At 45.9% G+C, this 14,778-nt stretch overlaps 1 protein-coding gene across 4 annotated transcripts; it reads right to left on the minus strand.

Moving 5' to 3' along the window:
* Nucleotides 1–403: 403 nt before the first annotated feature.
* larp1b (La ribonucleoprotein 1B) lies at nucleotides 404–14,732 on the minus strand. Of its 4 annotated transcripts, none has more exons than XM_023812521.2 (19): nucleotides 14,667–14,732; nucleotides 13,229–13,660; nucleotides 11,146–11,207; nucleotides 10,521–10,580; nucleotides 9,811–9,973; nucleotides 9,564–9,710; nucleotides 9,300–9,459; nucleotides 8,866–9,010; nucleotides 8,157–8,331; nucleotides 7,676–7,845; nucleotides 6,263–6,613; nucleotides 5,414–5,537; nucleotides 4,785–4,969; nucleotides 4,422–4,528; nucleotides 3,982–4,142; nucleotides 3,287–3,431; nucleotides 2,983–3,092; nucleotides 2,668–2,795; nucleotides 404–1,588 (listed from the first exon to the last, which is right to left on the minus strand). In XM_023812521.2, the coding sequence occupies exons 2-19, from the start codon at nucleotides 13,404–13,406 to the stop codon at nucleotides 1,451–1,453; spliced, it is 2,709 nt and encodes a 902-aa protein (XP_023668289.2). In that variant the 5' UTR covers nucleotides 13,407–13,660; nucleotides 14,667–14,732; the 3' UTR covers nucleotides 404–1,450. The 4 variants fall into 4 exon arrangements, with proteins under 4 accessions (XP_023668289.2, XP_023668290.2, XP_023668291.2 ...); XM_023812522.2 differs by lacking the exon at nucleotides 14,667–14,732 and adding an exon at nucleotides 13,862–13,890; XM_023812523.2 differs by lacking the exon at nucleotides 14,667–14,732 and having other exon boundaries at nucleotides 2,646–2,795; nucleotides 13,229–13,853.
* Between the last annotated feature and the right edge of the window lie 46 nt (nucleotides 14,733–14,778).

Raw genomic sequence — 14,778 nt, forward strand, 5'->3', positions numbered from 1 at the left:
AACTGACGTGGCGATGTTGGGAAAGTATATTTTCGTTACTTTCAGCAGAATTGCATGGTGATAAACGATATGGACGCATGCACAATAAGATCTGTAATGATACAAAGTTAATTAACATGTGCTCAAGTATACAAAATTCTATACATACAACTAATTGCTAAAACAAACGACCTATTATAAACACAAACCTTGGATTGTATATGTAAATTAATTTGATTTGGTGTTGTGCTTCATCAAACAAAATTAAACACCAGAAGGCAGGATGCCGCTGTGTTTTCCGTTATGAGGTTTGCAGAATTAAGTCTCAACATTTTCCGCGTTCTAAATGAATTTTAAGATTAACCAGATCTGAACACTGAAATAAAAAAGTGTACTGGAATAGAATGTCACGCACAGCTTAAAATTTATGAAAATCATTTTGTTGTTTAAATGAGCATTTTTATACTTTTAGAAAAAATACTTCAGATTAACATGCATACCACAGAAAACATACATTTCCTTTAACAATCAGAGATAAAATTCAACACTATTGCTCCTATATACAACATTCAAACCAAGACTTCTCGTACGTGACATTGGGTATTTGGCAGTATTAAAGCCCACAATCGCAGCCTGTGCATATGAATCACACTTAATCATTTTTCATAGCGTGTAGCGCTTCGTATGGTGGTCTTAATGTCACACAAAACAAGCTTGTCATTCGTGCTCATTTGCTTAAATCATAAATAAATATATAAACACCATGCAAAACCTCTAAGGAACTTGCAAACCAGAACATCCCAAATAAAAATAATAATTATGAGTGTAAAGGGTTTGAAGAATTTGTTTAACATTTTGTTAAAGTGCACTGAGCGTGTATGACGTTCATGGGGTTTTCATGGGATCATTATTACTTATCCTCTGTTTAAATAGGTAATTTCAGACCATTTTACCTAAAACGCACAACCATTCAACCTCAAACAACCACAAAAAAAATCTATGCTCTGGTCATCATTTGCACATTTGCATATAGCTGAATGTTTGCCCGATGCACGACCCCATGTCCACCTGGCATTTTAACCCCAAACAGCACCACAGTCATGTGCATAAAATCACATGTGAATGGAACCGCACATTCTTTAAAAAAGAAAGCATTAAACGTCCTGAGCACTGAAAATAAATGAAACACTTTTTGGTAAATGAACCTTAAATCTCCTTAAAATCCTCCGCCATCTAATTTTGATATTAACTGCATCTAATAAATGAAATGAACTACAGAGTACATCATTAGGTGATGAAATGGTAAACAGTAAAATTACCTTGCGCCGTCAGCCCAATTGCCTAAAACAGACAGGCCTTGCTTTGAGAACTCAGAGTGGGGCCGTCATCGGGCCCAATATGCCATCCCAGGCAGCGCACAGGCCCGATTTCAGCCACGTGGGGCCGATTTCACCGAGGATGGGCCTCTCACTCAGTCCAGCAGGGTGTTGGAGCAGATCGGCTCAGAAGGAGGGCCCAGGGCTCCACAGGATAGGGCCCGCATCTGTGAGCTTCCCTCTTCATCTCCTGAGCGCTGTCTTCCTCTGTCCGCTTCCTCTCCCATAGGGGGCTGCAACACACACACATAGACACACACACACATGTTGGTGTACTTATCTAAATGAGGACCGTCCATTCATTTCTAAGGGAAAAACCCTAATCCCAATCATGACACCTTTAACCTCTACCCATCCCTAACCTTAACCGTAAGTAACCAACCAAAATACAAGACTTTTGGCACTTTTACTTTTTTGATTGCATTCACAGATTTTTTTTTAAATTGAGGTTATCCAAATGGGGACCTGAAGAAGTGTCCCCAAAAGTAAGGAAGTTTCAGGTTTTACCGCACTTTGGGGACATTTTGGTCCCCAAATGTGATCTATGCAAACCCACATACACGTGCACACATCACACACACACAGACACACACAACACTGAGCTGTGGACTAATTCAAGTATCCTTCCTATAGCCAATCCAATACACACTCAATAGCTATTCCTAGGTCACTGTATAGCTAATCTATTACTCCTTTCATAGCTATTTTACTAGCCATTCTACACCAATTTTCTAGCCTTGGCAATAAATCTATTTTGTCCATCTCAGTTTTAATACGTGACCTGTAGCCATCTCGGAGACTGTAATATACCTTGACAGATACCTATCCAGATCCAGTTCTGTTCTGCTGTTTAGTATAACTTGAAAGTCAATTTGTTGAAAAACTGAAAAATGTTGAGACTCCTGCTAAGCTTGGTGTCAGAATACAGATGCATGTTGCGCTCGCTGAGTTAATCCTGTGTACAGCATCCTGCAGTCCACCCTGGCAATAACAGCTTAATCGCACAACTGCGGGCATTGTCTAGCTATTCTACACCTAAAAACACCCCCCTGGCCACATCTGGTTACTTCCTTCAAAGATATTATGAATGCTGCTTTTCAGAGTATTTCTGAACCCATGACAAGCCTGTTTAACAGCTGAAATATAGCCCTTCTATGACCTTCTTATGCGTATAACTAATATGGTCCCAGGTTTCTATAAACGTCATACATGTATTATCCAAGAACAGTTTTGTAACAGTTTTACCAACCGTGCACAATGCAACACAATTTAGGACCTCATTCCTGTCACCTGAGTACAGACACACCCTTACATCGACCCGGAAGTCTTCCAGGTGTCTGAACTTCTCCAGGTGTTCCTGCAGCTTGGGTTCAACTGGCTGGTTCTTCATTTGGGAGTACTTCAGGAAGGCCCAGAATTTCTCCAGCCCATACAGTTGGCCTGGAGCAGAAGATGACAGAAAAGCAGTTACTCCGGAACAAAGTGCAGCCCACTGACGTGTGTTTCATGCAAACAGAAAGGCTTGTGTGCACTGCTCACTGCCATAACACCATTTTAAGAGAAGCTATGGAAATTCTGTCTTGCAGGGGTGAAAAGCTGGTCCCCACCCTGTGAATTATGCAGCTACCTTTGTCATAATCCTTCAGTGTCTCTTCCTGGAAGTCCTGAAAAATGTCCTTCCTGAACCTCTTCTCCAGACCGTAGCTGTAGAAGCGGAAGAGGCATTCCAAGCCATACCTTTGAAGGACAACAGAGGACCTAGTTGAAAAACACACATCTCTTCACAGAAATCTAAATCCAAGCTACCCTGCCCTGTTCCCAGCTAGTCAGCTAGGGACGATCACGTTAAAACCAACTTATCGCAGCCGTGTGAAACAGCCTGACGTCAGCTTATCCACGCCTTCCCTACCTTCCTGTCGATAACGTCTCACCTGTAGCTTTCCATGGAATCCTCCAGCGCGAAGTGCCTGAACTCCTCATACATCTTCCTGTTGAAGTGATCGCGCAGGAAAAACGACCAGAACCTGAACAAAGTGTTCATTTCCTGCGACTGACCTATTCCCAGCCGTTTTCTTTCTGAAACACATTAATAAAAAATGAACAAATATGGCAATGAAATGCTGTTAGCAGTGACATAAACAGTCCAGATCTTCATGGAATCTAATGCAGACCTGTAGGTACAACAGAATTCTGTTTCCATATCTGCTAACAAAAAGTTATTGGAGTACACTGGACATTTAATGTGTGTTCCAATATGACTAAAGAACCAGTAGCCCTAAGTATGGATAGATTTTCATTTTTACCACTGTTACATTAGAGTCCTTAAAAGTTGCAGGTTGTTATCTATCATTATAAGCAGCTGGTTTAACCAAGCAGTAAAACAAGTAAGGTGACATCTTGTGCAAATAGGGGAGATGAGGTGAATTATTGTGCAAACAACGATTTGCCGCAGCCATAAGATGAAAACACTTGTATTTATGTTATGGCAGTTTCCTGTATCATTGACACCATCTAGGTGTGATGTGATTGGCCGGGTGTGATGTGATTGGCCGGGTGTGATGTGATTGGCCGGGTGTGATGTGATTGACCGGGTGTGATGTGATTGGCCGGGTTCCGTCAGACTTACCGCTCAGGCACTGGCGGCGGTATTTGTGGTAAACCTGCTGTGTGAAGCCGTTATCCTGCAGGAGTCGGTGGGACGGGTGATGGAACTGAGGCAGGGAGCTGGGGGTGCAGCCCTGACTCCCACCTGGGGGGGGGCCGTCAGCGGGAGACACGCTGGAGCTACTGTGGGGGGAGAGATTACAGAGGATGTGAGTGATGAGGAAGGGAGCCAAATATTAAGAGCGACCATCCAGCTTGACTGTCCACACTGAGTGCTGTTGGTTCTAGATCAGTGTTTCCCAATCCAATCCGTGGGGACCCACAGCCAGTCCATGTTTTTGCTCCCTCCCAGCTCCCAGGAGGGAGCGAAAATGTGGACTGTCTGTGGGTCCCTGAGGACCGGATTGGGAAACACTGTTTTAGATGTCTTACATGCATGTGTGTTCCCGGGTTCAGCAGTACCTGAGCGAGGAGCTCCGAGGTCTGTGTTCACGCGCATCCATCACCCAGCCCACGTGACTCTCCAGCGGGGGATTGTAGCTGTGCCTCGTCTTCTTCTTTCGGGGAGTCTAAGAGACACAGGAATTAGACCCGCACCCCCACAGGCGTGACACCAACACCTAAAGGCTGGTTTATATTCCATGCAAGTGGTGCTGCTGCACCTACTTCTGTGCATACTTTATGTCAATCTGGAGGATTAAAAGTTATGTCCACCAGGGGGCAGTGTGAGAAAACCATCTTTGTCGGCATGTGCATAACTTGTGATGCCGATATTATCGCACTGCACTGGGCATATTGATGAAGAGGGAGTCAGTGAGCTCCTACCTTTCGGTCAATATTGCCGGTCTCTTTGATGACGGGGTAGAAGCGGGGCGTCTTGCTTGGCTCGTGCCGGCCAGGCGTGCCCACGGTACCCGGTTTCTTGGGGGATTTGGGCACTGTGGCAGGAAGGGACTGGGCCACACCCGCAATCAGCGCTTCCCCACCATTCAGGCTGCTGGCCGAGTCGCCTGTGAAGGTCACAGAGCTTTATGGAACAGGACTGATACCGAATTGAAACTGTATTTGCCATTTGCACAGTACAGAAGTATAAGTACACTGGAATTCTTGCACGGTGGCTTCAGTCAAAATTTAAAAAAACAACAAAGACTATGCGGGTCTTACTATAAAAATTAAATTATCAAATAGACAAAAATATACAGGTGGCTGGAGTGTCTAAGATATAGAGAACCTCATTATAGAGTTCTCAGATATAGAGAACCTCATTATAGAGTTCTCAGATATAGAGAACCTCATTAGAGTTCTCAGAAGTTCTCAGAATCACATTGAGCATTAATATTGACATTTTATTGACCATTAAGGGCAATAACCTGGTACATTACGGCAGCTTTCATTCATGGAAAATCCCACCTTAAATGTCGGAGACCATGGCACAACACCAAGAAGCCAAGTACCTGTATCTGTCTGGGAGAAGGTGGGTGGGGCCTCCTGGCTTTGATTGACAGGAGATTCTTGAGTCAGGTGAACAACGTCGTCTTTACAGGCCAGATGTAACTTTTTGAAGTCTTCCATCTCCTCCTTGGAGGGAGACACCATACACATCAGCGCAAACCCTCTCAAGAAATAAAACGCTGGTGAAAATATCCGAATGGAGCTGAAGACTAATCAACAAGATGAACTCAACTGTGGAAAAACTAAACCAGAAATAAAAGACATCTCTGATAGAATAAATAAGCTTTCAGAACCATCATTAAGTCCTCAGTACATATTGCATTTTCTTGGTTTCTGTGGTAACTACTGAGTAAGAGATGAAAGGCAGTAAATTACAACTAGAATAAATCATGGACATGATGTCAAAATGTGGCAGAAATACAGAGTAGGTCCCCAAGTCTCCCAAAGTAGGGCAGAAGTGGCACTAAAATCAAAAGCTTGTTAGATGAGACTGTCAAGATAATGGCTGACCAGGAGCTTTTTATAGAAAGGCTTCATTTTTTGTCTTAACCCCGCCGAACATGACAGAGAAATACAAATTATCCTTGGAAATGTGTGGCATTTATACCTCCACAAGGTGGCGCTGTTTGACTCAAGGCTGAGGCACAGGACTCAGGCCAAACCCTGGGGGAGTGACACAGGATCACACCAGCTGCTGCCAAAGTACCGGCACTAATAACCAGCTTGTTCGGATTACAGTGGGAGAAACCTGAACGTTGCGATGCCGCTTGTTAATTAGCCTGGCTGAACGTCATCTCCCTGCTGTAACTGAACAAAGTGCACCGTTAGACGGTGTCGGTTCTGAGGCTCACCGTGGGGCCCGGGACGTCTGCCTGGCTCTCCTCCATCCACAGGTCCTGCTCATAGCAGAACAGCCCATCATTGATGGCCTTGGCCTGGTCCGGGGTGATCTTGGCGCGGGTCACATGGTTTCCTGCGCCGTCCCCGCCAGTATGCTTTCGTAGGTGCGGGGGAGTCTGCGTGACGATCAGGATCTTGTTGACATCGCGGTCGTCCAGCTCGTAGTCGGAGTCGTCCTCGGACCAGCTGGAGAAGGCGTCCCTGCGCAGTTTCAGTCGTTCCATCTCTTCGTCAAACAGGAAGTCCAGCTCCTCCTGCTCTGGCTCCCCCTGGCTGGCCTGAAGCGCCACTGCAGCGCTGTCCTGCACAGGAAGGAACACACAAACAGATACCCACAATGCACCACTCCAAGCAGCTAGATAGACAATTGATACCCCTCGGCCTAAAATCCTGCTTTCAGTCTATATTCCGGCAGCATGATTATAGCCCAGTGATCAGTCAGAGGGTCTGCTGTCCTGCTATCAATCCACAGTCTACATTCATTTATATTTCCGTGCACGTCAAGCAATGTCCAGACAAACTAAAATCTACCAAAACACAGGTAGACACACCACTCCCTCATACAAAAGACAACAAATGAAGAAGTAGAAAAATAGAATGAATGAATGAACAAATAAATAAATAAATATGTCCATTACTTCTTTTGTTATTTACAACTATTCTTCCAAATAATATGATAGATCCAAATGATAGATATGGGAATGAAAGAGAAACGGTTTAGTTTACACTGACGCCTGATAGTAGCCACTCATACTGGGAGTACAGAGTATGGGACGGATCACTGGGAATTCTCCAGCTGTTTCAGTATACATTGTACAAGAATACACCTAAGATTACATCGATTCTTCTGACCAATGATCCTCACGACAGTCTGAACCAAATGCATTAACCTTGATTCTAATGTAGCAGGAAGAGTAAAAATAGATCATAAATACTGATACACATATTAATCCTATAGCTAAAACGACATTGATTCCATTGATTTCTTTTGAAGCAGGATGCCACCTTAAGCGAGTACACAGAGCACCGGCCCCGCGCCGCTACGACGCCCCACGGGACGCACCGGCCCCGCGCCGCTACGACGCCCCACGCGACGCACCGGCCCCGCGCCGCTACGACGCCCCACGGGACGCACCGGCCCCGCGGCGCTACGACGCCCCACGCGACGCACCGGCCCCGCGGCGCTACGACGCCCCACGCGACGCACCGGCCCGGCTCCGCACCGCTACGACACCCCACGCGACGCACCGGCTACGACGCCCCACGCCGCTACGACGCCCCATGCCGCTACGACGCCCCACGCCGCTACGACGCCCCACGCGACGCACCGGCCCCGCGCCACTACGACGCCCTACAAGGCGCACCGGCTTTCCTGGGGTGGGCAGCTGGCCCTCAGCCTGCATCCAGGACGGGGCCTCCGGGTTGGGCAGACAGGCGGAGGGCTCCTCGCAAGGGGGGGTCCGGCTTCCGGGTGGGCTAGGGGTCAGCTGGGTGTCGTCAGCCACTGGAGATGGTGGGGGGCTGAGGGGCAAAGCTGCATGAGCAATAGCACAGGTCAAAGGTCATAAGTCAGGGCCTGGAAATCTCCTGTACGTCACATGCTGCCCAGTACAGCTAAACCTCGATCATTATTACTCAGTGTTGTCCAAAGCTGCTTAATTCCCCATTTAATAATACACAGGCCTCAGTATAATATTGACACCTTTAACAGAATCAGCTATAGCCACAGCGTGACCTTACTAACCGATCATGCATTTAATTACAGCCACAAGCCACTTCTGAGAGCCCCAAATGTTTTATCATCACATTTTGTTTCCCTCTTCGACGGATCGCTGCCTGTCTCACCGGGGCAAGCTGAGGATCCTTGTCTGGGGACAAACTCAGGACAGTGGACAAGCTGAGAGAAGTCAGTAGGGGGCGTGGTCACAGCAGATAGGCCCGGGATTGGCCAGCGCTCAGGCTCCACTCTTCTGCGAATCTTCTGCTCAATCAACTCCACTTCTGTACTGCCCTCTAAAGCCTGGATGATCACACAGACACGCATACAAACACTCAGTGTCCACTCTGTTAGGTACAGCTGGCTAGTGTCAGCCAGGGCCCACTTCACCCTCCGAAACGATTGGAGGATTAGTGCGTTGGGCATTCAGAGAAGCCATCTGGCATTAACAGACTTTTGCACTTACGGCCCTCCTGTCACCTGTGACGTGTCTGGCCATTCTGCTCTCTCTCATTAACTAGGTGTTTTTGTCCACAGAAATGTGGCTCCTGGATGTTCTTGTGTTTATCTCACTACTCTAGACGCTGCGATGTGTGAAAATCCCACGAGGACCAGCTGTTTCTGAGATGCTGGAAGCACGTCTGGCACCAACAATCATAACACATGCAAAACCACTAAGATCACATGTCTCAGCCGTTCTTATGCGCAGCCAGAAGGTAACCAGGCCTCCTGACCCTGTCTGTGTGGTGCATGTATTCAGTTACAGCCTTGTGATTCGCCGCTTGTTAGCAACCCTGGCTGAGGAGAGCTCTGTAAGCGACGTGGAACAGCTCGTACCGCATAGATGAGGTTGATGTCCGTGGTCAGGGCTTGAACTCTGCGGAAACTGGCGATCAAGGAGATGGGGAGGAAGCCTTGTCTGTCCATCTTCCTCCTCAGGAAGAAGTCTCTCTCCAGGTTATCTGGGCTGAAGTAATATTCACTAAAAAAGAGAGGAGTTGGGGTGTCAAACATTCGGAGAGGCCTCCTAAGGTCCAACAGCACGCTGTGGGTTATGATGCTCAACAGTAAGAAAACCTGACTGTTCATAAAATGCTGAAAATGTCATCCAGTTTCCAAAGTACCTCCATTCAGCTTCCGAACTACTGAACTCTATAAGAAATGTCACTGGATGCCAGCTGTGCTGCTCTGTAAGGCTCCACTGTACAGTCACAGCCCAAACCAAACGTCTGGGTCGGTAGAAGGTCTGGGTGCATTTCAGTCCCACTCACATCTGCCGCTTGATGTACCCTTTCAGTAACTTCTCATCCACGGTGTACATCTGAACCTGGGAGCCGTCGTCATAGTAATACATCATGTTGCTGCTGTACTCGGGGGGGACCTGCATGGCCGCTCCGTGTGGCCGGGGCTCCCTGGAGCTGTAACTGTGTCCTAGACAAACACGCTTGTTAAACGCCACTGGCAGTGTCAGGTGCCTGATCAGCCAGGGCTGTTTCCCAGCAACAGGTCCAGCAAGGAGATTCAGGGCGACTCACTGTGTGTGGTGTGCGAACTGCCTCGATCGCGCCCTCGGCCTCTGCCGTGAGCCCGGCCTCTCCCACGGAAGCCTCCGCGCACAGTGTCATCATCGCTACACAGGCTGGAACCCTCATCCTTATCCTCCCTGTGCTCCCTCCTCCAGCCTACAGGGGGGGGTGTCTCTTTTGGTATCACTCTTACCTCCTTTACTCCTGCTGTATTGCTGCCACACTCATACCTTCTCTCTTCCTGCTACACTCTTACCCCCTCTACTCCTCACAACTCCATTATGTGCGTCCGCCTTGGTCGTCTCCTCCTTGCCCTCCTGGCTTCCTTTGCTCTCAGCGTGTCCCGTCCTGCTCTCCACCCTGTCGTTCCGTCGTACCAGGGGTCCCTTCCTGGCTTGGTTGCTGAGGGTGTTTTGATGCTGTCGCAAGGCAAAGTGTGATGCATCACCCACCATTTCTAACCATTACAATCCCAGGATATTTCTTAACTCTCCCTTCCGATTTCTATCAGTCCCGAACATCTCTACAAATCTGTATCGACCCCCAACAATCTCACGTAGCCTCTGTCTAACCTAGCAGAACCCAGGATTGATTAAAGAGCAAATTTCCAGCATGCTGGTGCTTCATTGGATTACAGGATGCCTGAGTGAGTTTTCGTTCCCAATACTGCAGCATATGATTAGGAAGCCTTAGCTCACTGGCCGTCTCATCGCAAAAGCAGCAAAAAAATCAACTGAGTGAGTTTTGGGAATTTGCTCTTCAATTATTGAAAACAAACCCTGTACTCATGAAACATACTGCAACGTACGAACTTGAATTCCATCACAAGAAACATTAATTTTGCAACTGTGATTCCCATTTACTGCAAGTATAATGCAAGTAACAAAAAGTCATCGCAATCCACCCAGCACACTGGTGAAAGTCCGTGAATTCATGAAACTCTTGAGACGAAGCCAGTGGTCTCACCTCTTTCTGGGCAAGTTCTGCAGGTGTGGGCCAGTTGCTGTTGTCACTGAGGTCACCTGGCTGCGGTGGAGAGACAGGGAGGCTGCAATCAGCTCCACAGCCTCACAGACAAACTGTACGTCCTGCCAGGCGGATCGACCTTCTCCCACACGATCGGCAACATGTCACTTCTTTTAATATGCTGATTTAATGATGCCATTTATTTACAGGAAAGTGATCCTGCAAATAGACTCTCTTTTGATGTACTTGATTATATAAAACACGTTTAAAGTACAGAAAAAGAAATAGAATGAGAAAAATTCTGAAAACCACGACATAATAATATCTCTACATAGGATGATTTTTCTGATTATACACTGTAAGGATTCAAATTAACTTTTGGTGCTATGTCATAATGCTTATGATGAGGTCACATTTGACCATGATGAGGTCACGTTTGGTGTCAGATGAGCCATTAGCTATTAATACAGTTGTTGTCTTTTGTTCACAGTCTCCCAGTGGATATAATAGTTTCTCTCCTCTCTGCTCTTGTCACCAGGCCTTCGGTAGTCTAGCCCAAATTCAGATTTTGGTCATCATGGAAAAATCACCAATAATCAATAACAGAACACAGAATAAATCTTACCTTGCTTGATTTCCTAGCTTTGAGCTTGCTAGCACGAATTACTCTGGTTGGACTTTTCTTCCCTGTAGAAGTAAGAATTCTATTAAATTTAGAGTAAACTAGCTTTTTAAATAATGAAGGATGACAACTTAAGCGCTTTTCATATGTTCCAATTAAATATTACTTGACATTACTATTAAAGGTTTGTGCAAATGCCAGGTTGTCTTAAAAAAGGGTTGAGGAACTGGGGGGGATTGGGATATACCCCCCCCAATATTTAATTTGGCTTCAATCATCCACAAACAATAGACAGATCTTTATATTTACATTTTTAATTGTGTCGCTGGTATTCACTCTTTTCATTCGGTCTTAAACCAAAATCACATCATGTTATTCAGCTAAAGGCAGGCAGGGGGAAGCAGCGCTTCCCATCGTTCCGCTGTGCGGCTTCTCTGCACGAGAGACACGTGAAATAAGTACAATCGTGTCGCTCCCCAAATCGAGGATTCTGCACGTCTGCTACCAACCGTAACTTCATGCCATGTTTTTTCATGTGTGCGATAGATTTTCATTTTCAGCAAATGTTGACATCTACGTAAGGAGAGAATCGCACGGTTTTACATTTTTGGTGCGTCTATACATATACATAGGAATTCTTTAATTTGACCATATTGGGATATGTGCTTCTTTGAGACATACAGAGATAAAAGCAAAGCTTGGGGTGAGCCATTTATCTAATACGCCTGGAGCATTTTTCAGGGGATTAAGGGCCTTGATCAAGGGCCCCAAGGAAACATAACTATTCCACTACACATGGGATTCTAACCCACAACCTTCCAAAACAAGTAAGAAGGCCTGACACTCTGGGCCACCCACACAGAAGCTTAGCATGGCCCATAGCCATGACTGTCATTAGCAGCATGCGTTAGCAACCTGAGCTAACAGTTCAAGGGGTACGCCGTGTGACTCGCACATTATAGACGTCAGCTGTTAGGCATAAGTTGTATGATCCTTTAGAATTTTACAGTGAATCCATTTCTCTTACTAGATATTTCTGTTCTCTGTAGATTCTACTTAACCATTCTACCAGATTCTACCATTATAATATGCAGCAAATAAATGCCATTTGCAGAGATACGGCCCGCGAGCTGCATGTGCGGGTCTTTTCCGCAGCTTCTCCGCCATGCACACTGCCGAGCACATATGACCGTAAAGGCAACTGTGCGTAAACATGGCGGGGTGCTTGTGGCGTTTCAGGGTCAGCAGAAACGTCTGTCCCTCACCTGTGCCACAGTGTTTCCCAATTTGATGTTTAACTGCAACTGGGCTTGGGGGTGGTGAGACGGCCAGAATGTGCCGCTATCGGCAGGCCAATAAATCTCAATAAAGCGACCTTGACATGCTACTGATAACAGCTAATTCATAAATAACTAGAGAAAGGCTGCAAGATTTTCTGCGTATGCATTTAATGATAATGCAACTTTTTTTTTTTTTAACCAATCCCCGGGACCTCTCTGATATACCTGAAAGATTTCAGCTAAACAGCTGCAATAAAGTACATATTCCTCAAACGACCTTTGTTTGATTTTCTTATCTGTCTTTATTTCGTTTTAGACAAGAGGTAACACAAAGTACACTTGTTTTTATTAAGAAATCAAATATCGTTAAGTCAAAAGCTGGCTTTTACGAATTTCACTGGAAGTCCTGTTTGATAACAGAAAAGTCAAAAACACAGCATCCCGACTGAGGAAGCTAAAATACGACTTTACAAGACCCGTTGATCATGAAGAAAGTTAAAGTAGCGCTACTATGAAGCGCCTGTAAGCCACGCCCCCGACGCTGATTGGTCACTTTTCATGTCCATGTATGTAAATAACAAAAATCAATGGCATTCAGATATGGTAACGAAACTGGTATAAGTAATTTCGTGAATTATTACCTAATTTCCAGCACTTCCGATTTAAAAGTTTAGCAAAGTCACTTCGCCTCAAAAACTACATAAACATAACAATTAACAGCTCGCTACTGACGGCATGTTACTGACGGTTATTTTACATATTGTTCTTCTAGTATGTTTTTTTGTCGAGAACACAGACCCACTAACCTGATTCCTGAATGCTGGCGTTTCTAGTCTCATCAGAGTGGCACTGCCTTTTTGTCCATGGGTTTACTTTCGGTGTTGGTGCTTCAGTGATATTTTCACCTGAATTCCCCCCTTGATGTTCACTGCCGTCATTTTCTGCGCGATCCGGCTCGGTTCTGCCTATTGCCCGTGTTTCCATGACCCCCTTCCCCCGGCTCCTGGAGTCGGATTTAGGGTCTCCGTGCCCCTCCTCTCGCGTCAGCCGTAGGTCCACAGGCGCATTTGCTTGCTCTGCTTTCTGAGAGCCCGAGCTGGTTTCCGTCTGCAGTCCGCTGTCACCTCGCCTTTAGTTTCCACTTCCACAGGCGTCTCGTAGTTGTCCTCCCTTTACCGTTACAATGCCGCCGGCGATTCTGGCCCCCCGAGCTCTGACAGTAGACGCTGTGTATTTCACTTAAAACAGACAACAATTTAAGATATACGGCCTTAAAATTTCCGTGTCTTTTTGTAATAATCTTGTTGGCAAAGTAAATACCTACTAAAAAGCAGTGTAAGATAAATCTGACCTTAGATAAATTATCATTAGCTAGTTAAACAACTACCCGAGTGGCCGTAAAAAAAAAAAAAATCAAGACTAAAAACAAGTATATTTACTGGCATGGACGCGCTACTGCGCCGCCGCCCGCACCCAGCGCGCCGCACTGAAATCTGAAATGGACACGTGTGATTGCTGGTGTTTCTTCACTTTTTCCGTGCAAGTCACCCAGTATCACGATTCTATGTGATATCAGCATCCCGGGAGCTATAATAACGCTACACAATAAATTAAATGCATTCATTTACCGACACGTTATGTTACACATGTCACACTTTCAGTGGCAATTAATTTACTGGCGTTAGAAAGCTGAATCTTGCACGAATCATCTTGGCAACCAGTGGCCGTAAATATTGTGAATACAGTCACCCTTTAGCCAAGACAAAAAAAAATGCGGTGTGCTTAGTGTTTTAACAACTTATCTTTAGAAAAATTAAACAAATGTCCGCGGAATGTCGGTCCTCGTCCCGCTAGAATTTACTGTCTAAATCCAGGTACATGCAGAATTTCTTACATTCATGAAACATATTTAAAAGCAAACTGCAACAGACCGCATAACTATAAATGTAAAACAAGATTAAGTTGGCTGGAAACAAACCAAGCACAAGGAAGCAGGAGGAGCCGCGGCGCTGAAACGCAGCAGGTTAAATATAGTCCGCGGTACCAGCGGCTGCAATGCGAGATGCTGGCAGGAGCCGCGCAGGGTAACGGCGGCTCGGTGCAGAGAGCTGCGTATAACGCACGCATATCATTCGCTAGGTCCTATCAGTTTGAGTTGGGGTATTATTTTATTTAAAATGAGATGACAGAGCCCCATAGCCAGAGACCCGCTGTATATATTAATGTTTAAATTTTTAAACTTACCCGGAGCAGATTACTAACTAAGCCACTCATATTCCAGGTGGTAAAACAGCTCCAAAAGCTAGATACCCCCCCCCCTCCTCCGAGAGCTTCTCATACGCTTTGAGAGGATCTA

Source organism: Paramormyrops kingsleyae, chromosome 25 (assembly GCF_048594095.1).
Source record: "Paramormyrops kingsleyae isolate MSU_618 chromosome 25, PKINGS_0.4, whole genome shotgun sequence".
Taxonomy (NCBI): domain Eukaryota; kingdom Metazoa; phylum Chordata; class Actinopteri; order Osteoglossiformes; family Mormyridae; genus Paramormyrops; species Paramormyrops kingsleyae.